This window comes from Antedon bifida, chromosome 5, assembly GCF_963402885.1.
Source record: "Antedon bifida chromosome 5, ecAntBifi1.1, whole genome shotgun sequence".
NCBI lineage: Eukaryota > Metazoa > Echinodermata > Crinoidea > Comatulida > Antedonidae > Antedon > Antedon bifida.
Genome location: NC_136230.1, coordinates 7,550,434 through 7,574,726, shown reverse-complemented (window position 1 = coordinate 7,574,726; position 24,293 = coordinate 7,550,434). Strand labels below are relative to the sequence as shown.

Genomic DNA, 24,293 nt, shown 5'->3' with positions numbered 1-24,293 from the left:
TTTAACATTAATTATTATTTAAAAAAAACCTAGTCCATCCATACAAATTGGTTATAAAATTGCCAGATAAATTAAAACTCTATAGGCCTATTTGTTCATATTTAACATACAAATCAGGCCATACACGTTCTCCTCTCCTTCGGAAGCCATTGACAAAAACGTCACTACGTTAATCATCTCTGAAAACAAGCCTCCCGTGTGTAACAAGTAGGCTTGGTGGCAGGCCCAGTCAGTCAGTACGTTGCAATTACAACTACAAATCAAACAATCCACATAATTTCTTACCTATTTCTTATACTAATCAAATTAAAAACAACTTGAGTTTGATATTATTATTATTCGTTGACGAATAATATACAATAATATATAAAATTGTTGTAATTTTATCAGAGTGGCGACTCTAAATAAAAATCAACGTGGAGTTATCCAAGTCATGCATACAACAACAACACGTTCGACGTTGTCTTTTCTCTCCTTCCTTCCCCTCGATCAAATTTCACCACACAGTATGGCAAGCAATCTCCGCCAAAAATATCAATATTATTGTAACAAATAACGAAAATTAGTTTTCACGTAGACCTTTGAATTTCTACGTGTATATTACACGTTGCGTTTGCGCGGATAACCTAACTCGTCCGTAGTGACGAGTTCAAATCTAGTTGGTTATCCGCACTTGGCGGATAATTGGTTATCCGCACTTGGCGGATAACCCCTTGTTATTGTCAGGATCTTTTTTTTTTTTTTTTTTTTTTTTTTTTTTTTCTATGTTATTCTTCTTTCTTTCCCTGAATTTTGTTGGCAGCGTATCTCTAATTCTGGCCAACATAAGATTGTGTAACTTTGTCATAAGATTGACCTGTAGCTGTAGATGTGCAGGACGTTTCGTTTTTTGACTATAGAGTTGCGCCGCGTAAGTTACGCGTGATTTTGTGAATTTCGCGTATTTACCATAGATTGAAAACCAAAAAACAATTGAAATTGAAACTTGGCAAAAGTGTAATTTATATCATGCGCTAACTTTCTATGGATTAAAAATGGCACTTTTTACAGAAAGTTACGGGCGCACGCGCGTTTAAAATTTAAAAATGCGAAAAATCAATTTCTAATCAACTTTCTACGCGTTTCATGTCATTTTGAGCATTTCAAAAATTCCCACGCGTGCGCAATTTTTACGCGCGCGTGCGCGCGTAGCGCAAAAACAATTTTTTTTTTGCTTGATTTTTGTTTTTCCAGCCTTTTCTAGTAATTTTACTAATTTTTATACAATTTCGACTTAATATCACGTCATACGAGCACGTAGAATTGAACAATTTGCGCGCGTTTTTGACTAACAATTTCAAAAATTTGTCAAAATTATACCTTTTTTTAAACAGTCATAGATTTTAAACTACATGGTCAATTTTATTTTTTTTTACATATTCTGAAAGTAGATGAGTTGTAGATATAGAATCATGCATCCATTTGGCTAACCGGACATTGTGACGTCATCGTATGGCCACTCCAATATCAAATATAGGATTTTTGTCTCTTTCGTCATAGCTCATCACATTTAATAGAGCGCATCTCTACTTATCCATATTCCATTTTCCTCAATTTTGTAATATTGTCTAGGTAAATCAATTATCTTTTACATGATTTACCATTTTTAAAATTGTGATGACGTCATCATGTTCAAAAGCGTCAATAACTTTGGTCATTTATTTTCACCTATTCTGCACTGTATGTAGTACGTATACAGTATATAGTGTATACCGTATATACTTAGACGTGAAGCAAAATAGAGGGCGCACTAACACTTTTTCAATGGCATAATCGTTTTTCTGCGCGCAATATTCTAACTTATGTCGTGCGCGTGGCTTTTGCGCTGCGGATAACCTAACTCGTCCGTAGTGACGAGTTCAAATCTAGTTTTTCTATGTTATTGGTTATCCGCACTTGGCGGATAACCCCTTGTTATTGTCAGGATCTTTTTTTTTTTTTTTTGGTTATCCGCAACTTAGAAGTTGCGGATAACCCTTGTGATTGTAAATATCTTTTTTTTTTTCATCTTCTTTGTTCTTCTTTCTTTCCCGGAATTTTGTTGCATGCATATCTCTCATCCTTGTCAACATAACATTGTATAACTTTGTCAAAAGATTGACCTGTAGCTGTAGATGTGCAAGAAACTTCGTTATATGACGTTAGAGTCGCGCAGCGTAAGTTACGCGCAATTTTATGAATTTCAATGATTGATCATAGATTATAAACCAAAAGTCATTTTGTATTGACACTTGGTGAAAATTTAAGTCATATCATGGGACAACTTTCTATGGATTAAAAATAGCATGTTTCACAAGAAGTTACGCGCGCACGCGCATTTAAATTTTCAAAATGCGCAAAATTAATTTCTAATCAACTTTCTACGCTGATCATGACATTTTGAACATGTCAAAAATTCCCAAGCGCGCGAAAAAAATTACGCGTAAGGTGCGCACGGAGCATGAAAATCATGTGTTTTTTTCTTGAATTAAGATTTTACAGTCTTTCCTAGTGATTTAAAAAAATATTGACATAATTTCAAATTAAAATGACGTCATACGAACACGTTGATTTAGACCATTTGCGCGCGTTTTAGTTGCAAAAGTGACAAAATATTGTCAAAATTATGCCTATTTTTAATCTATTATAGCTCCTCAGGATCATCCACGACCCCCAATTTTTTAAATTTAATATGTAAGCAGATATGTTGTAGATATGAATTCATGCAGAATCTTTACCCCTCGGATGTTATGACGTCACCGTATGGCCACACGAATGTAAAATATAGGATTTTTTACTTTTTCGTTATTGCTCATCACATTAAATAGAGCGCATCTCGCTTACACGTATTCCATTTCCTCAGATATTTTAATACTGTCTAGGTCAATCAACTATCTTTCGCATGACTTAAAAATATTTTATTTTTTTATGACATTATCATGTCTAAAAATGTAAATAACGTGGGTCACCTATTTTCATCTTTACAGTAAATTTCAATCTGTTATAGCTCGTCAGAATAAAAAGTGATAATCATGATTAAAACGTTTTCTGGAAGCTATTGGATTGTAGATACAAATTCATGTGAATATTTTGCCAATCAGATGTTGTGACGTCATCATATGGCCAGTTGAATTCAAAAAGTCATATTTTCATCTCTTGCGTAAAAGTTCATTGCGTTTAAACGAGAGCGCATCTCACTTTTACGTGCCCAAAATTCTTCAAATTTGTTTTAATGTAATTATTTAGATAATTATCTTCTAAAATTGTTATCTTTATATGTCAATTTGATGACTTCATCGTGTTAATAATTAGATTTAAAAGATGGGTCTCGTAATTTTGTCTATGCTACACTGTATATAACATATACAGTTTATTCTGTAAAATACTGTAATATGATGTATGCTACATAATAGGTACAATTCAGCACTGTACACATATTTATTTCATGTCATAGGATGGCATAATAATTGTCGAGGTTCATATGGTTAAGAATGTGCATGTTGCGTTTGCGCGGATAACCCGAACTCGTCAAAGTGACGAGTTCAAATCTAGTTTTTTCTTTTTTTTGGTTATCCGCACTTGGCGGATAACCCCTTGTTATTGTCAGGATCTTTTTTTTTTTTATTTTTTTTCTTTTTTTTCTATTTTCTTCTTTCTTTCCACGAATTTTGTTGCACGCATATCTCTAATTATGGCCAACATAAGATTGTGTAACTTTGTCATAATATTGACCTGTAGCGGTAGATGTGCAGGACGTTTAGTTTTTTGACTTTAGAGTCGCGCAACGTGACTTACGCGCCATTTTATGAATTTCAATGATTGATAATAGATTAAAAACTAGAAGTCATTTTGTTTTGAAACTTAGTGAAAATTTAAGTCATATCAAGCGCAAACTTTCTATGGATTAAAAATGGCATGTTTCACAGAAAGTTACGCGCGCACGCGCGTTTAAAATTTCAAAATGCGAAAAATCAATTTCTAATCAACTTTCTACGCGTTTCATGGCATTTTAAGCATTTCAAAAATTCCCACACGCGCGCAATTTTTTTACGCGTGCGTGCGCACTTAGCGCAAAATCATTTTTTTTTTGCTTGATTTTTGTTTTTTCAACTTTTTCTAGTAATTTTACCAACTTTCAAACAATTTTGACTTAAAATCACGTCATACGAGCACGTTAAATTGAACAATTTGCGCGCGTTTTTGATGAAAAAGTTCAAAAATTTGTCAAATTATGCCTTTTTTTAAAATGTCATAGATTTCAAACTACGTGGTGACATTTTTTAAAATTACAGATTCTGGAAGTTGATGAGTTGTAGATATCAAATCATGAATCAATATGGCTAACCGGACATTGTGACGTCATCGTATGGCCACTTGAATATAAAATATAGGATTTTGTCTCTTTCGTCATAGCTTATCACATTTAATAGAGCGCATCTCCACTTATCCGTATTCTATTGCCCTCCATTTTTTTATATTGTCTAGGTCAATCAATTATCTTTAACATGATTTACCATTTTTAAAATTGCGATGACGTCATCATGTTCAAAAGCGTAAATAACTTTGATCACTTATTTTTACCTATACGGCACTGTATGTAGTATGTATACAGTATATAGTGTATACTGTATATACTTAGACGTGACACAAAATAGAGAGCACACTGAAATTGTTTTAATGGCATAATCGTTTTTCTGTTTGCAATATTCTAACGTATGACGTGGCCTTTGCGCTGCGGATAACCTAACTCGTCCGTAGTGACGAGTTCAAATCTAGTTCTTCTTTCTTTCCCTGAATTTTGTTGGCAGCGTATCTCTAATTCTGGCCAACATAAGTTTGTGTAACTTTGTCATAAGATTGACCTGTAGCTGTAGATGTGCAGGACGTTTCGTTTTTTGACTATAGAGTTGCGCCGCGTAAGTTACGCGTGATTTTGAGAATTTCGCGTATTTACCATAGATTAAAAACCAAAAAACAAATTAAACTGAAACTTGGCAAAAGTGTAATTTATATCATGCGCTAACTTTCTATGGATTAAAAATGGCACTTTTTAAAGAAAGTTACGCGCGCACGCGCGTTTAAAATTTCAAAATGCGTAAAATCAATTTCTAATCAACTTTCTACGCGTTTCAGGTCATTTTGAGCATTTCAAAAATTCCAATGCGTGCGCAATATTTTTACGCGCGCGTGCGCACGTAGGGCAAAAACATGTTTTTTTTGCTTGATTTTTGTTTTATCAGCCTTTTCTAGTAATTTTACCAACTTTCAAACAATTTCGACTTAAAATCACGTCATACGAGCACGTAGAATTGAACAATTTGCGCGCGTTTTTGATAAACAATTTCAAAAATGTGTCAAAAATTATACCTTTTTTTAAACAGTCATAGATTCTAAACTACATGGTCAATTTTATTTTTTTTTACATATTCTGAATGTAAATGAGTTGTAGATATAGAATCATGCATCCATTTGGCTAACCGGACATTCTGACGTCATCGTATGGCCACTCCAATATCAAATGTATCCCGAACAATGTTTTATCTTGCTTGAACAATTGATTTATTTCACCTCACTATTAATGCTGGTGTACTCCATTGACACCGGTTTTGATGATTTGTTGAACTTAATATAAATGTATATCTCTCTATGACTCAGTTATTATTATTACTACGAGTACTGTTTCCAATTTTTCACATTTTAAAGTGACCTTTAAAGATATTTTTTTTGTTTACATCGCTAGTCTACTCCATGTTTCGACCTTCCTGTTTAGTTTTGTGTGTGTCTGTGTAAACAAAACCAAATGAACCTACCTACTGGAAATAACAATGATAAACAAAACCGATTAGATAATCAAATTTTTAATCCTTATTCATCATATGATAAACATGAACAAAATCTCAACCCAGATTCCTATTTTTTTTCTTCCAGCCAAACAAATTGTGAATACTACCAACCTGAACAAATCGCCTGTCTAAGTGAAAGTGACAATCATAAACAAATATTTTCTTCCCTCCATATCAATGCCCGAAGCTTACTACATAATATAAATAACATTCAAATATTATTAAAATCCCTTAACCATAACTTTGATGTAATTGGTATTACAGAAACTTGGTTAAAGGATGATAATCCCCTAGCACAAATTGAACACTATTCCTTTATTCATAAGAACAGACCTGGGAGGGCTGGTGGAGGTGTTGGCTTTTATATCCGAAATGGTATTAAATTTAAAGAAAGGGTCGATCTACTATCTGATAGTTCCGTATACGAATCACTTTTTATCGAAATTGAAAGAAAATCTGGGAAAAGTATTATTGTTGGTGTCATCTACAAGGCCCCCTCTTTAGATGCAAATAACTTTATTGAATCGTTTGACGCCTTATTAAACAACTTGTCCAGTGAAAACAAACATATTTATTTATTGGGGGATTTTAATATTGACATTTTAAAACATCAGTCCAATAATCAGTCAAGACACTTTGTCAACTTACTATTTAGTAATTTCTTCCTTCCTTTAATCCACAGACCCACCCGTATTACACAAACCTCCTCAACGTTAATTGATAACATAATTACCAACAATATTGAATTCCCTAATATTAATGGACTGATCTACAGCGATATTAGTGACCACCTACCAATTTTTAATATTACATCACTTTCTACCAATTCACACGACAAATGCCTAAATTCCCCAAAATCATTTCGTAAGATCAATAACACCACCATAAATAACTTTAGAGAAGAACTTGAGAGAGTGTCTTGGACCGATATTTATTTAACTGACGATCCTACCCCTGCATTTTCCTCCTTTGAAACAAAATTTAAACAGTTATTTAATAAGCATTTTCCATTTGAAGATCGGGTTAATAAACATAAAAAACTTAAGACTTGGATGACCAATGGACTCATTACTTCCGTCAAACATAAACATAAACTGTACTCTAAATCTCTAAAATTCCCAACTAATAGAAATATAATTGAATACAAAAAATTTCGAAATAAACTAAATTCTGTAATAAAAAAAGCTAAAAAGGATTATTATGAAGATCAATTTTACCAAAAAAGAGATGACATTAAAGGTACTTGGAAAATTATAAACACCTTAATTAAAAAACGTGTAGTGAGTGATCACGGTGAATCTGTAATTGACTGCGGGGGTAATCTTACAGATGACCCTACTACCATTTCCAACCACTTTAATAATTATTTCGTAAATATTGGGCCTAATCTCGCATCAAACATTAATACTTCTAATGTAAACTATAAAACTTATCTTCCCCCTCCTATCCTTAATTCTATATTTCTCAGTCCTGTTATCAGCGATGAGATAATCGACTTAGTTAAAAATTTCAAAAATGACAAATCCCCTGGCATTGATGATATAAGTCCATCTATTATCAAACAAGTTATTCATCAAATATCAGATCCCCTATGCTATATTTTTAACTTATGTTTATCAAACGGTTTCTTTCCCGATAGTCTCAAGTTAGCAAAAGTTACCCCGATCTTCAAATCCGGTGATAAACACGACCCTGGAAATTACCGCCCCATTTCAGTACTGCCAATCTTCTCCAAAATTCTTGAACGTCTTATTTATGACAGAACATATACATTTCTTCAGCAGAATAACATATTATACAAAAATCAATTTGGCTTCCGTAAGGATCATAACACATCTATTGCACTTCTTAAATTAACAAACGAGATTGTACAAGCATTTGAAAAAAACAAATTAGCAATTGGCCTTTTTATCGATCTTTCCAAAGCATTTGACACAATAGACCATGATATCCTAATGACAAAATTATTTAATTATGGAATCCGTGGCCCTGCGTATAATCTTTATAAAAGTTATCTGACCAACCGTTACCAATGCACTAAATTTAAACAATCCATATCCGATCTCCAACCCATTACATGTGGAGTCCCTCAAGGATCCCTGTTAGGCCCTCTACTGTTCTTGCTATATATAAATGATATTTACCGATCCTCAAATTTACTTTCATTCCTTTTATATGCAGACGATACCACCCTCCTATATACTGACACAAATTTAGACTCGCTCCTTAAAGTTACCATTGATAGCATACCCAGCATCCTTGATTACTTTTCTGCAAACAAGCTCTCCGTAAATTTTAAGAAGTGCAATTTTATGATTTTTCGGAATTCGCCCAAACCACTAGTAGGATGCCCAAACCAACTCCAGTTTGGCACTTACCAAATACCATTAGTGAATAAAACAAAATTTCTTGGGGTCTATTTAGATAGTAGATTGACCTGGAAAGCCCATATTAACGAAATCGAAAACAAAATATCTAAAAGTTCTGGTATTATTTTTAGACTTTCAGCATTTATTCCTCAAAACATCCTTCGTACTATATATTGCTCCCTTATTCTTCCTTATCTCCACTATTGCAATATTGTCTGGGGGAACACTTATCCGTCGTACCTAAACAAACTTCTTTTACTACAAAAAAAATGTATTAGAAACATTTCAAACTCGCCTCCAAGAGCCCACTCAGATCCGTTGTTTGCATCCCTTTCCCTTTTAAAAATTTACGATATAAATTGCCTTCAACAATGTATTTTTGTATACTCTTGGTTAAATTCCCTAATCCCCGCTCAATTTCAACCCCTGTTCAAATTCAATTTCAACTATCATAGTCATAACACAAGAACCTCAAATAAAATACATATTCCATTACACAAAACACTATCTTTCCAACATAACATTCAGTTTTCAGGGCCAAAATATTGGAACAACTTACCCAAACACATAACTGAATCGCCAACAAAAAAACATTTCACTTTTAAGCTAAAAAGGCATCTATTATCCACATATAATCACTGAATCCTAAATAATATTAATTCAAATTTCATTGATATTTTCAATCGGTTTTTTTTTGTTTACTTTGGTTTTTTTTATGATTTTTTGATATTTTTTATTTTTTGGCAGCCCACCACAAGTTTACACTTTCTGGGGTTCGCCTCTCTTATTTAAAATTGTTTTTTTACAAACACTGTTTATAGAAAAGAGAAGAGAAATAAATGTTCTGAAATGAAATGAAATGAAAAATGAAAATATAGGATTTTTGTCTCTTTCGTCATAGCTCATCACATTTAATAGAGCGCATCTCTACTTATCCGTATTCTATTGCCCTCCATTTTTTTATATTGTCTAGGTCAATCAATTATCTTTCACATGATTTACCATTTTTAAAATTGCGATGACGTCATCATGTTCAAAAGCGTCAATAACTTTGGTCACTTATTTTCACCTATTCTGCACTGTATGTGACCTCTATCTGAAGATGTCGTAATAAGGTTTTCGGTCCAGTCCGAGTTGCGCAGCGTAAGTTACGCGCGATTTTATGAATTTCAATGATTGATCATAGATTAAAAACCAAAAGTAATTTTGTATTGACACTTGGTGAAAATTTAAGTCATATCATGCGCAAACTTTCTATGGATTAAAAATGGCAGGTTGCGCAGAAAGCTACGCGCGCACGCGCGTTTAAAATTTCAAAATGCAAAAAATCAACTTATAATCAACTTTCTACGCGTTTCATGTCATTTTGAGCATTTCAAAAATTTCCACATGTGCGCAATTTTTTTACGCGCGCGTGCGTACGTAGCGCAAAAACATCATTTTTTTGCTTGATTTTTGTTTTTCCTGTCTTTTTTTAGTAGATTTACTAACTTTCAAACAATTTCGACTTAAAATCACGTCATACGAGCACGTAGAATTAAAAAATTTGCGCGCGTTTTTGATGAAAAAGTTCAAAAATTCGTGAAAATTATGCCTTTTTTAAAAAAGTCATAGATTATAAACTACGTGGTGAACTTTTTTTAAATTACAGATTCTGGAAGTAGATGAGTTGTAGATATCAAATCATCCATGAATATGGCTAACCGGACATTGTGACGTCATTGTATGGCCACTCGAATATAAAATATAGGATTTTTGTTTCTTTCGTCATAGCGCATCATATTTAATAGAGCGCATCTCTACTTATCCGTATTCCATTTCCACCATTTCTTTATATTATCTAGGTCAATCAATTTTCTTTCACATGATTTACCATTTTTAAAATTGTGATGGCGTCATCATGGTCAAAAGCGTCATTAACTTTGGTCACTTAGTTTCACCTATTCTGAACTGTATGTAGTACGTATACAGTACATAGTGTTATACCGTATATATTTAGACGTGACACAAAATAGAGAGCGCACTAACATTTTTTCATTGGCATAATCGTTTTTCTGCACGCAATATTCTACGTATGACGTGCACGTGGCTTTTGCGCTGCGGATAACCTAACTCGTCCGTAGTGACGGGTTCAAATCTAGTTGGTTATCCGCACTTGGCGGATAACCCCTTGTTATTGTCAGGATCTTTTTTTTTTTCTTTTTTTTTTTTTCTTTTTTTTTCTTTCTTATTCTTCTTTCTTTCCCAAAATTTTGTTGCGCATGTATCTCTAAATCTTCTCAACATAACATTGTATAACTTAATCAGAAGATTGACCTCTATCTGAAGATGTCGTAATAAGGTTTTCGGTCCCGTCCGAGTTACGCAGCGTAAGTTACGCGCGATTTTATGAATTTCGCGTATTTAATTTAGATCAAAAACCATTAAACCATTTAAATTGAAACTTGGCAAAAGTTTAATTTATATCATGCGCTAACTTTCTAAGGAGAGAAAATGGCATGTTTCACAGAAAGTTACGCGCGCACGCGCGTTTAAAATTTTAAAATGCGAAAAATCAATTTCTAGTCAACTTTCTATGCGTTTCATGTCATTTTGAGCATGTCAAAAATTCCCACGCGCGCGCATACTTTTTTCGCGTGATTTATGTTTTTCCAGCCTTTTCTAGTAATTTTACCAACTTTTAAACAATTTCGACTCAAAATCACGTCATACGAGCACGTGGAATTGGATAATTTGCGCGAGTTTTTGATGAAAAAGTTCAAAAATTTGTCAAAATTATGCCTTTTTTTTAACGGTCATAGTTTCTAAACTACATGGTGTAGTTTATTGTTATTACATAATATGGAAGTAGATGAGTTGTAGATATCGGTTCTAGCATCAATATGGCTAACTGGACATTGTGACGTCATCGTATGGCCACTCGAATATAAAATATAGGATTTTTGTCTCTTTCGTCTTAGCTCATCACATTTAATAGAGCGCATCTCTACTTATCCGTATTCCATTTCCTCCCATTTTTTTATATTGTCTAGGTCAATCAATTATCTTTCGCCTGATTTACCATTTTTAAAATTGTGATGACGTCATCATGTTCAAAAGCGTCAATAACTGTGGTCACTTATTTTCACCTATTCTGCACTGTATGTAGTACGTATACAGTATATAGTGTATATAGTTAGACGTGACACAAAATAGAGAGCACACTAACATTTTGTCAATGGCATAATCGTTTTTCTGTGCGCAATATTCTTACGTATGACGTGCACGTGCAGTTTGCGTGGCGGATAACCCGAATTCGTCAAAGTGACGAGTTCAAATCTAGTTTTTTTTTTTTTTTTTTTTTCTATGTTCTTCTTTCTTTCCACGAATTTTGTTGCACGCATATCTCTAATTCTGGCCTACATAAGATTGTATAACTTTGTCATAAGATTGACCTATAGCTGTAGATGTGCAGCCAAGCTTTTCGACGATTTCGGAGTTGCGCAGCGTAAGTTACGCACGATTTTATGAATTTCAATGATTGATCATAGATTAAAAACCAAAAGTCATTTTGTATTGAAACTTGGTGAAAATTTAAGTCATATCAAGCGCAAACTTTCTATGGATTAAAAATGGCAGGTTGCGCAGAAAGTTACGCGCGCACGCGCGTTTAAAATTTCAAATTGCGAAAAATCCATTTCTAATCAACTTTCTACGCGTTTCATGTCATTTTGAGCATTTCAAAAATTCCCACGCGTGCGCAATATTTTTACGCGCGCGTGCGCACGTAGGGCAAAAACATGTTTTTTTGCTTGATTTTTGTTTTTTCAGCCTTTTCTAGTAATTTTACCAACTTTCAAACAATTTCGACTTAAAATCACGTCATACGAGCACGTAGAATTGAACAATTTGCGCGCGTTTTTGATAAACAATTTCAAAAATTTGTCAAAATTATACCTTTTTTTAAACAGTCATAGATTATAAACTACATGGTCAATTTAATTTTTTTTTACATATTCTGAAAGTAGATGAGTTGTAGATGTAGAATCATGCATCCATTTGGCTAACCGGACATTGTGACGTCATCGTATGGCCACTCCAATATCAAATATAGGATTTTTGTCTCTTTCGTCATAGCTCATCACATTTAATAGAGCGCATCTCTACTTATCCATATTCCATTTTCCTCAATTTTCTAATATTGTCTAGGTCAATCAATTATCTTTTACATGATTTACCATTTTTAAAATTGTGATGACGTCATCATTTTCAAAAGCGTCAATAACTTTGGTAACTTATTTTCACCTATTCTGCACTGTATGTAGTACGTATACAGTATATAGTGTATACCGTATATACTCAGACGTGAAGCAAAATAGAGGGCACACTAACACTTTTTCAATGGCATAATCGTTTTTCTGTGCGCAATATTCTAACTTATGTCGTGCGCGTGGCTTTTGCGCTGCGGATAACCTAACTCGTCCGTAGTGACGAGTTCAAATCTAGTTGGTTATCCGCACTTGGCGGATAACCCCTTGTTATTGTCAGGATCTTTTTTTTTTTTTTTTTTTTTTTTTTTTTTTTGGTTATCCGCACTTGGCGGATAACCCCTTGTTATTGTCAGGATCTTTTTTTTTTTTTTTTCTATGTTATTCTTCTTTCTTTCCCTGAATTTTGTTGGCAGCGGTATCTCTAATTCTGGCCAACATAAGATTGTGTAACTTTGTCATAAGATTGACCTGTAGCTGTAGATGTGCAGGACGTTTCGTTTTTTGACTATAGAGTTGCGCCGCGTATGTTACGCGTGATTTTGTGAATTTCGCGTATTTACCATAGATTAAAAACCAAAAAACAAATTAAATTGAAACTTGGCAAAAGTGTAATTTATATCATGCGCTAACTTTCTATGGATTAAAAATGGCACTTTTTACAGAAAGTTACGCGCGCACGCGCGTTTAAAATTTCAAAATGCGTAAAATCAATTTCTAATCAACTTTCTACGCGTTTCAGGTCATTTTGAGCATTTCAAAAATTCCAACGCGTGCGCAATATTTTTACGCGCGCGTGCGCACGTAGGGCAAAAACATGTTTTTTTTGCTTGATTTTTGTTTTATCAGCCTTTTCTAGTAATTTTACCAACTTTCAAACAATTTCGACTTAAAATCACGTCATACGAGCACGTAGAATTGAACAATTTGCGCGCGTTTTTGATAAACAATTTCAAAAATGTGTCAAAATTATACCTTTTTTTAAACAGTCATAGATTCTAAACTACATGGTCAATTTTATTTTTTTTTACATATTCTGAAAGTAGATGAGTTGTAGATGTAGAATCATGCATACATTGGGCTAACCGGTCATTGTGACGTCATCGTATGGCCACTCCAATATCAAATATAGGATTTTTGTCTCTTTCGTCATAGCTCATCACATTTAATAGAGCGCATCTCTACTTATCCATGTTCCATTTTCCTCAATTTTGTAATATTGTCTAGGTCAATCAATTATCTTTTACATGATTTACCATTTTTAAAATTGTGATGACGTCATCATGTTCAAAAGCGTCAATAACTTTGGTCACTTATTTTCACCTATTCTGCACTGTATGTAGTACGTATACAGTATATAGTGTATACCGTATATACTTAGACGTGAAGCAAAATAGAGGGCGCACTAACACTTTTTCAATGGCATAATCGTTTTTCTGTGTGCAATAGGGAGGTTTCGCAACCTTACGAATACGATAACGAAAACGGATACGTCATACATTTGTGAAACTTTTGAGCTGATCCCCATTTCATATTCGTAAAGCGTATTCGTGTTGACGAATATCACCAGTCATATTCGTAACTACAAAACGAGTATAGTTTTTTTATCTATTTTGCACATTTTGCATTTGAATTAGGAATGATTCATGATTATAATATAATTATAGATTTATTGAAAGCAATTTACTAAAGTAATTTACTAAAATGCCAGGTCAATTTAGATAAATAGCAGTTTCAAAGTCCTCACTCGCTTTGATGTTACGCTAGGCCTAGGCAGCCAAGCACCAAGCAACACGTACCTGCGCTTCGCTCAAATTTACCGCAGTCATATTTTTGACGCGCCTCGATATTTCGTTGCCATGCGAAACAGATTTTTTTATGGCTTACGGAAACGAATACGTGTGCGTGACGTATCCGTTTTCGTTATCGTATTCGTAAGATTGCGAAACCTCTCTATTATTCTAACGTATGACGTGCACGTGGCTTTTTGGCTGCGGATAACCTAACTCGTCCATAGTGACGAGTTCAAATCTAGTTGGTTATCCGCACTTTGGCGGATAACCCCTTGTTATTGTCAGGATCTTTTTTTTTTTTTTTTTCTTTTTTTTCTTTTTTCTTCTTTCTTTCCCAGAATTTTGTTGCGCGTGTATCTCAAAATCTTCTTAACATAACATTGTATAACTTTATCAGAAGATTGACCTCTATCTGAAGATGTCGTAATAAGGTTTTCGGTCCAGTCCGAGTTGCGCAGCGTAAGTTACGCGCGATTTTATGAATTTCAATGATTGATCATAGATTAAAAACCAAAAGTAATTTTGTATTGACACTTGGTGAAAATTTAAGTCATATCATGCGCAAACTTTCTATGGATTAAAATTGGCAGGTTGCGCAGAAAGTTACGCGCGCACGCGCGTTTAAAATTTCAAAATGCAAAAAATCAACTTCTAATCAACTTTCTACGCGTTTCATGTCATTTTGAGCATTTCAAAAATTTCCACACGTGCGCAATTTTTTTACGCGCGCGTGCGTACGTAGCGCAAAAACATCATTTTTTTGCTTGATTTTTGTTTTTCCTGTCTTTTTTTAGTAGATTTACTAACTTTCAAACAATTTCGACTTAAAATCACGTCATACGAGCACGTAGAATTGAAAAATTTGCGCGCGTTTTTGATGAAAAAGTTCAAAAATTCGTGAAAATTATGCCTTTTTTAAAAAAGTCATAGATTATAAACTACGTGGTGAACTTTTTTTAAATTACAGATTCTGGAAGTAGATGAGTTGTAGATATCAAATCATCCATGAATATGGCTAACCGGACATTGTGACGTCATTGTATGGCCACTCGAATATAAAATATAGGATTTTTGTTTCTTTCGTCATAGCGCATCATATTTAATAGAGCTCTCTACTTATCCGTATTCCATTTCCACCATTTCTTTATATTATCTAGGTCAATCAATTATCTTTCACATGATTTACCATTTTAAAAATTGTGATGGCGTCATCATGGTCAAAAGCGTCATTAACTTTGGTCACTTAGTTTCACCTATTCTGAACTGTATGTAGTACGTATACAGTACATAGTGTTATACCGTATATATTTAGACGTGACACAAAATAGAGAGCGCACTAACATTTTTTCATTGGCATAATCGTTTTTCTGAACGCAATATTCTACGTATGACGTGCACGTGGCTTTTGCGCTGCGGATAACCTAACTCGTCCGTAGTGACGAGTTCAAATCTAGTTGGTTATCCGCACTTGGCGGATAACCCCTTGTTATTGTCAGGATCTTTTTTTTTTTTTTTTTTCTTTCTTATTCTTCTTTCTTTCCCAGAATTTTGTTGCGCGTGTATCTCTAAATCTTCTTAACATTACAGTGTATAACTTTATCAAAAGATTGACCTCTATCTGAAGATGTCGTAATAAGGTTTTCAGTCCTGTGCGAGTTGCGCAGCGTAAGTTACGCGCAATTTTATGAATTTCGCGTATTTAACATAGGTTAAAAACCAAAAGTCATTTTGTATTGACACTTGGTGAAAATTTAAGTCATATTAAGGGCAAACTTTCTATGGATTAAAAATTGCACGTCTCACACAAAGTTACGCGCGCACGCGCGTTTAAAATTTCAAAATGCGAAAAATCAATTTCTAATCAACTTTCTATGCGTTTCATGTCATTTTGAGCATGTAAAAAATTCCCACGCGCGCGCAAATTTTTACGCGCGCGGTGCGCACGTAGCGTTAAAACATGCTTTTTTCGCGTGATTTATGTTTTTCCAGCCATTTCTAATAATTTTACCAACTTTTAAACAATTTCGACTTAAAATCACGTCATACGAGCACGTGGAATTAGATAATTTACGCGCGTTTTTGATGAAAAAGTTCAAAAATTCGTCAAAATTATGCCTTTTTTTAAACACTCATAGATTCTAAACTACATGGTTAATTTTATTTTTTATTACATATTCTGAAAGTAGATGAGTTGTAGATATCGAATCATGCATCGATATGGCTAACCCAACATTTTGACGTCATTGTATGGCCACTCGAATATAAAATAGAGGATTTTTGTCTCTTACGTCATAGCTCATCACATTTAATAGAGCGCATCTCCACTTATTGGTATTCCATTTCCCGTTATTTTTTTATATTGTCTAGGTCAATCAATTACCTTTCGCATGATTTACCATTTTAAAAATTTTGATGACGTCATCATGTTCAAAAGCGTCAATAACTTTGGTCACTTTTTTTCATCTATTCTGCACTGAATGTAGTACGTATACAATATAGTGTTATGCTTAATAATTCTGTATTCTGTAGACGTGACACAAAATAGAGAGCACACTAAAATTGTTCCAATGGCATAATCGTTTTTCTGTGCTAAATATTCTAACGTATGACGTGCACGTGCAGTTTGCGTGGCGGATAACCCGAATTCGTCAAAGTGACGAGTTCAAATCTAGTTTTTCTTTCTTATTCTTCTTTCTTTCCCAGAATTTTGTTGCGCGTGTATCTCTAAATCTTCTCAACATAACAGTGTATAACTTTATCAAAAGATTGACCTCTATCTGAAGATGTCGTAATAAGGTTTTCGGTCCCGTGCGAGTGGCGCAACGTAAGTTACGCGCAATTTTATGAATTTCGCGTATTTAACATAGGGTAAAAACCAAAAGTCATTTTGTATTGACACTTGGTGAAAATTTAAGTCATATCAAGGGCAAACTTTCTATGGATTAAAAATTGCATGTTTCACACAAAGTTACGCGCGCACGCGCGTATAAAATTTCAAAATGCAAAAAATCAATTTCTAATCAACTTTCTATGCGTTTCATGTCATTTTGAGCATGTCAAAAATTCCCACGCGCGCGCAAATTTGTACGCGCGCAGTGCGCACGTTGCGTTAAAACATGCTTTTTTCGCGTGATTTATGTTTTTCCAGCCATTTCTAGTAATTTTACCAACTTTTAAACAATTTCGAATTAAAATCACGTCATACGAGCACGTGGAATTAGATAATTTACGCGCGTTTTTGATGAAAAAGTTCAAAAATTCGTCAAAATTATGCCTTTTTTTAAACAGTCATAGATTCTAAACTACATGGTTAATTTTATTTTTTATTACATATTCTGAAAGTAGATGAGTTGTAAATATCGAATCATGCATCGATATGGCTAACCCGATATTGTGACGTCATCGTATGGCCACTCGAATATAAAATAGAGGATTTTTGTCTCTTTCGTCATAGCTCATCACATTTAATAGAGCGCATCTCCACTTATCGGTATTCCATTTTCCGTTATTTTTTTATATTGTCTAGGTCAATCAATTACCTTTCGCATGATTTACCATTTTTAAAATTGTGATGACGTCATCATGTTCAAAAGCGTCAATAACTTTGGTCACTTTTTTTCATCTATTCTGCACTGAATGTAGTATGTATACAGTATAGTGTTATGCTTAATATACTTAGACGTGACACAAAATAGAGAGCGCGCTAACATTTTGTCAATGGCATAATCGTTTTTCTGAGCGCAATATTCTAACGTATGACGTGCACGTGCAGTTTGCGTGGCGGATAACCCGAATTCGTCAAAGTGACGAGTTCAAATCTAGTTCTTTCTTATTCTTCTTTCTTTCCCAGAATTTTGTTGCGCGTGTATCTCTAAATCTTCTCAACATAACAGTGTATAACTTTATCAAAAGATTGACCTCTATATGAAGATGTCGTAATAAGGTTTTCAATCCCGTGCAAGTGGCGCAGCGTAAGTTACGCGCAATTTTTATGAATTTCGCGTATTTAACATAGGTTAAAAACCAAAAGTCATTTTGTATTGACACTTGGTGAAAATTTAAGTCATATCAAGGGCAAACTTTCTATGGATTAAAAATTGCACGTTTCACACAAAGTTACGCGCGCACGCGCGTTTAAAATTTCAAAATGCGAAAAATCAATTTCTAATCAACTTTCTATGCGTTTCATGTCATTTTGAGCATGTCAAAAATTCCCACGCGCGCGCTCAAATTTTTACGCGCGCGGTGCGCACGTAGCGTTAAAACATGCTTTTTTCGCGTGATTTATGTTTTTCCAGCCATTTCTAGTAATTTTACCAACTTTTAAACAATTTCGAATTAAAATCACGTCATACGAGCACGTGGAATTAGATAATGTACGCGCGTTTTTGATGAAAAAGTTCAAAAATTCGTCAAAATTATGCCTTTTTTTAAACAGTCATAGATTCTAAACTACATGGTTAATTTTATTTTTTATTACATATTCTGAAAGTAGATGAGTTGTAGATATCAATCATGCATCGATATTGCTAACCCGACATTGTGACGTCATCGTATGGCCACTCGAATATAAAATAGAGGATTTTTGTCTCTTTCGTCATAGCTCATCACATTTAATAGAGCGCATCTCCACTTATCGGTATTCCATTTCCCGTTATTTTTTTATATTGTCTAGGTCAATCAATTACCTTTCGCATGATTTACCAGTTTTTAAAATTGTGATGACGTCATCATGTTCAAAAGCGTCAATAACTTTGGTCACTTTTTTTCATCTATTCTGAACTGTATGTAGTACGTATACAGTATAGTGTTATGCTTAATATATTTAGACGTGACACAAAATAGAGAGCGCACTAAAATTGTTCCAATGGCATAATCGTTTTTCTGTGCGCAATATTCTAACGTATGACGTGCACGTGCAGTTTGCGTGGCGGATAACCCGAATTCGTCAAAGTGACGAGTTCAAATCTAGTTGGTTATCCGCACTTTGGCGGATAACCCCTTGTTATTGTCAGGATCTTTTTTTTTTTTTTTTTCTTTTTTTTCTTTTTTCTTCTTTCTTTCCCAGAATTTTGTTGCGCGTGTATCTCAAAATCTTCCTAACATAACATTGTATAACTTTATCTGAAGATTGACCTCTATCTGAAGATGTCGTAATAAGGTTTTCGGTCCAGTCCGAGTTGCGCAGCGTAAGTTACGCGCGATTTTATGAATTTCAATGATTGATCATAGATTAAAAACCAAAAGTAATTTTGTATTGAAACTTGGTGAAAATTTAAGTCATATTAATCGCAAACTTTCTATGGATTAAAAATGGTAGGTTGCGCAGAAAGTTACGCGCGCACGCGCATTTAAAATTTCAAAATGCGAAAAATCAACTTCTAATCAACTTTCTACGCGTTTCATGTCATTTTGAGCATTTCAAAAATTCCCACACGTGCGCAATTTTTTACGCGCGCGTGCGTACACCCCTTGTTATTGTCAGGATCTTTTTTTTTTTTTTTTTGGTTATCCGCACTTGGCGGATAACCCCTTGTTATTGTCAGGATCTTTTTTTTTTTTTTTTTTTTTTTTCTTTCTTATTCTTCTTTCTTTCCCAGAATTTTGTTGCGCGTGTATCTCTAAATCTTCTCAACATAACAGTGTATAACTTTATCAAAAGATTGACCTCTACCTGAAGATGTCGTAATAAGGTTTTCAGTCCCGTGCGAGTTGCGCAGCGTAAGTTACGCGCAATTTTATGAATTTCGCGTATTTAACATAGGTTAAAAACCAAAAGTCATTTTGTATTGACACTTGGTGAAAATTTAAGTCATATTAAGGGCAAACTTTCTATGGATTAAAAATTGCATGTTTCACACAAAGTTACGCGCGCACGCGCGTTTAAAATTTCAAAATGCGAAAAATCAATTTCTAATCAATTTTCTATGCGTTTCATGTCATTTTGAGCATATAAAAAATTCCCACGCGCGCGCAAATTTTTACGCGCGCGGTGCGCACGTAGCGTTAAAACATGCTTTTTTCGCGTGATTTATGTTTTTCCAGCCATTTCTAATAATTTTACCAACTTTTAAACAATTTCGACTTAAAATCACGTCATACGAGCACGTGGAATTAGATAATTTACGCGCGTTTTTGATGAAAAAGTTAAAAAATTCGTCAAAATTATGCCTTTTTTTAAACAGTCATAGATTCTAAACTACATGGTTAATTTTATTTTTTATTACATATTCTGAAAGTAGATGAGTTGTAGATATCGAATCATGCATCGATATGGCTAACCCGACATTTTGACGTCATTGTATGGCCACTCGAATATAAAATAGAGGATTTTTGTCTCTTACGTCATAGCTCATCACATTTAATAGAGCGCATCTCCACTTATCGGTATTCCATTTCCCGTTATTTTTTTATATTGTCTAGGTCAATCAATTACCTATCGCATGATTTACCATTTTTAAAATTTTGATGACGTCATCATGTTCAAAAGCGTCAATAACTTTGGTCACTTTTTTTCATCTATTCTGCACTGAATGTAGTACGTATACAATATAGTGTTATGCTTAATAATTCTGTATTCTGTAGACGTGACACAAAATAGAGAGCACACTAAAATTGTTCCAATGGCATAATCGTTTTTCTGTGCTCAATATTCTAACGTATGACGTGCACGTGCAGTTTGCGTGGCGGATAACCCGAATTCGTCAAAGTGACGAGTTCAAATCTAGTTCTTTTTTTTCTTTTTTCTTCTTTCTTTCCCAGAATTTTGTTGCGCGTGTATCTCAAAATCTTCCTAACATAACATTGTATAACTTTATCTGAAGATTGACCTCTATCTGAAGATGTCGTAATAAGGTTTTCGGTCCAGTCCGAGTTGCGCAGCGTAAGTTACGCGCGATTTTATGAATTTCAATGATTGATCATAGATTAAAAACCAAAAGTAATTTTGTATTGAAACTTGGTGAAAATTTAAGTCATATTAATCGCAAACTTTCTATGGATTAAAAATGGTAGGTTGCGCAGAAAGTTACGCGCGCACGCGCATTTAAAATTTCAAAATGCGAAAAATCAACTTCTAATCAACTTTCTACGCGTTTCATGTCATTTTGAGCATTTCAAAAATTCCCACACGTGCGCAATTTTTTACGCGCGCGTGCGTACGTAGCGCAAAAACATCGTTTTTTGGCTTGATTTTTGTTTTTCCTGTCTTTTTTTAGTAGATTTACTAACTTTCAAACAATTTCGACTTAAAATCACGTCATACGAGCACGTAGAATTGAAAAATTTGCGCGCGTTTTTGATGAAAAAGTTCCAAAATTCGTGAAAATTATGCCTTTTTTTAAAAAGTCATAGATTATAAACTACGTGGTGAACTTTTTTTAAATTACAGATTCTGGAAGTAGATGAGTTGTAGATATCAAATCATTCATGAATATGGCTAACCTGACATTGTGACGTCATTGTATGGCCACTCGAATATAAAATATAGGATTTTTGTTTCTTTCGTCATAGCGCATCATATTTAATAGAGCGCATCTCTACTTATCCGTATTCCATTTCCACCATTTCTTTATATTGTCTAGGTCAATCAATTATCTTTCACATGATTTACCATTTTTTAAATTGTGATGGCGTCATCATGGTCAAAAGCGTCATTAACTTTGGTCACTTATTTTCACCTATTCTGAACTGTATGTAGTACGTATACAGTACATAGTGTTATACTGTATATATTTAGACGTGACACAAAATAGAGAGCGCACTAACATTTTTTGAATGGCATAATCGTTTTTTCTTAGTGCAATATTCTAACGTATGACTTGCACGTGGCGTTTGCGCTGCGGAAAACCTAAATCCAATTTGTTTATTATATTTATTTATTTATTTTTTTTTGAGTACGAATGAATTTTAAAAATGCGCCAAATTAATTTCTATTTAATTTGCGTACATTTCAGGTCACTTTGAGCATTTCAAAATTGTCTAAATTGTTTGTGTTTTGCGCACGCACTTGTGCACAAAGCTTGTACAAAGCATAGAAAAATGTGTTTTGCAATTGATTTTTGTTGGTCATAGGCCTACGTTCACGATTTCTTTCATTTTCATGAATTTTTATTGCAAATTAACGATGCACGTGCATGTTAAACTTTAAAAATCGTGTGCTAAAGAAAGGGTAATATAATACGAATTTATGCAAAAATATACCTATTTTGATTCATTTCTAGCTCCTCAAGATGGCAGGTTACCCCGTTTTTAAAAATGTATTGTAGAAGCTAATGAGTTGTAGATATAAATTAATATACAAATTTTACCTAAAGGATGTTCTGACGTCATCATATGGCCACTCGAATTTTAAAAATAGATTTTTTTTCTATTTTGTATTAGTTAATCCCATTTAATAGAGCGCATCACGCTAATGCGTTTTAATGTTCTTGATAAATCAATTTTCCTTCACACATGAGTTAACAAGGTGACCCACGTGATTAAAAAATTGTTGAATTGTAGATATGAAGTCATATACAAATTTTGTCTATCTAATTTCATGACGTCATTATATGGCCATTTGAATTTAAAAAGTCATATTTTCATCTCTTTCGTAAAAATTAATCGTGTTTAAAATAGAGCGCATCTCAGGTTAACGTTCCTAAAATTCTTTAAATTTGTATTAATGTCGTAATTATTTATATAATTAAATTATATAACATATACAATGTATTCTGTAATATGCTGTCATAAAAATTTTCCTATTGGATGCTGCGAGGTCATGCTATGATGTCATGCTATGGCCAGTAATTGGAAAGGTAGGATTTTTATTTGTTTTTTGGCATAGTTCATCACTTCAACATATTACGCATCTCAGATGTACGTGCCAAATTTTCATTATTATTTTTTATATTATATTATTTAATTATGCTCATTGAAATGAATTATTTTCCGAAAATGTACATAATTTTATGTTTCATTTTGATGACATCAAACAATGTTTTCTCCCGTAATTTCAGTTCTAAACACCATAATATACTAAAGTACAACCAGTTACATGTGTGAATAATAATAATAACAATTTCTTGTCTCCTTTGCTCTGTGATTTGATCTTATGGATTACTGACATTTATCTCAGTTGCCAGTGAAGCTTGCTCCAATAGATAAAATATTTCTGATAAAGCTAATATTATCACACCATAACTGTTAAAAATAATCTTTTATTTCAAACAAATAATAAGTATGAAATGTATGTATTTATAAATCTTTCATTGGTTATTGCAAATTGTACACAATTTTAAAAATTATAATAGGCTGTTTATACTATACAGTAGTTTATTTGGTGATCAGTAATTTTACTTCCTACATTATATACATGTTAATTTGTTAGTTGTGGATTCATTAAACGCATATTATTAATCTATTTATAGAAGATTCTTATTTTTTAACAATCATTAATACAATTAATAATTTAATCATTTGCCGCGTTTAGACAATTGCTATGAAAGAGCTGCATTAATGACTGCCTAAATATCCGGATCCTATTATAATTGAAGAGATGAAACCATTCTATTGAACACCTAAAAGCCAAAAGAAAATAAATTGATTATTCTTGCAAATGAGAAAATTACTGTGAACCTAGATAGATAGAAAAAATAAAATAAAAAACAACTATGCAACTGAAATGATGTATATACCTAATGAAGTATTGGTAATCGTATAAAAAAAAACGTATTTTCTTCTTCTGTAAAATGTAACTTTTTATTTTTAACATTACTTGAATACCAGTAAATAAGATTATTATGTGCAGAGATTGCAACATTGCATATTCAAATTCAGAACAATATCTATAATAATATAACTCACATAAAAACAAGATTAAAATGTGTTTACTCACCAGATATTGTTTCTCCTATACAGGAGAATGACATGGGTTGAAGTTACAGATTATTCGCTGCCTCTCTTGCATAGATAATAAATTGATTATTCTTCCACATGAGTAAATTACTGTATTAGTAATTTCATGTGGACCTGGATAGATAT

At 33.5% G+C, this 24,293-nt stretch overlaps 1 protein-coding gene and 1 long non-coding RNA gene across 4 annotated transcripts in view; both read right to left on the bottom strand.

Moving 5' to 3' along the window:
* LOC144842959 (uncharacterized) overlaps positions 1 to 24,293 on the bottom strand; it is a 73,287-nt gene that overhangs the window by 2,388 nt on the left and 46,606 nt on the right. The window lies entirely within an intron of this gene.
* LOC144842951 (uncharacterized) overlaps positions 1 to 24,293 on the bottom strand; it is a 57,077-nt gene that overhangs the window by 13,603 nt on the left and 19,181 nt on the right. The window contains exons 2-3 of one of the 2 annotated variants that reach the window (XM_078699576.1): positions 24,148 to 24,281; positions 23,518 to 23,830 (exon numbers count right to left, since the gene is read on the bottom strand). In XM_078699576.1, coding sequence (XP_078555702.1) covers positions 24,255 to 24,281 — 27 coding nt within the window. In that variant the 3' untranslated portion in view covers positions 23,518 to 23,830; positions 24,148 to 24,254. Of the gene's footprint in view, positions 1 to 23,517; positions 23,831 to 24,147; positions 24,282 to 24,293 lie in introns of those variants that run through there. The other variant, XM_078699577.1, reaches the window with a different exon arrangement.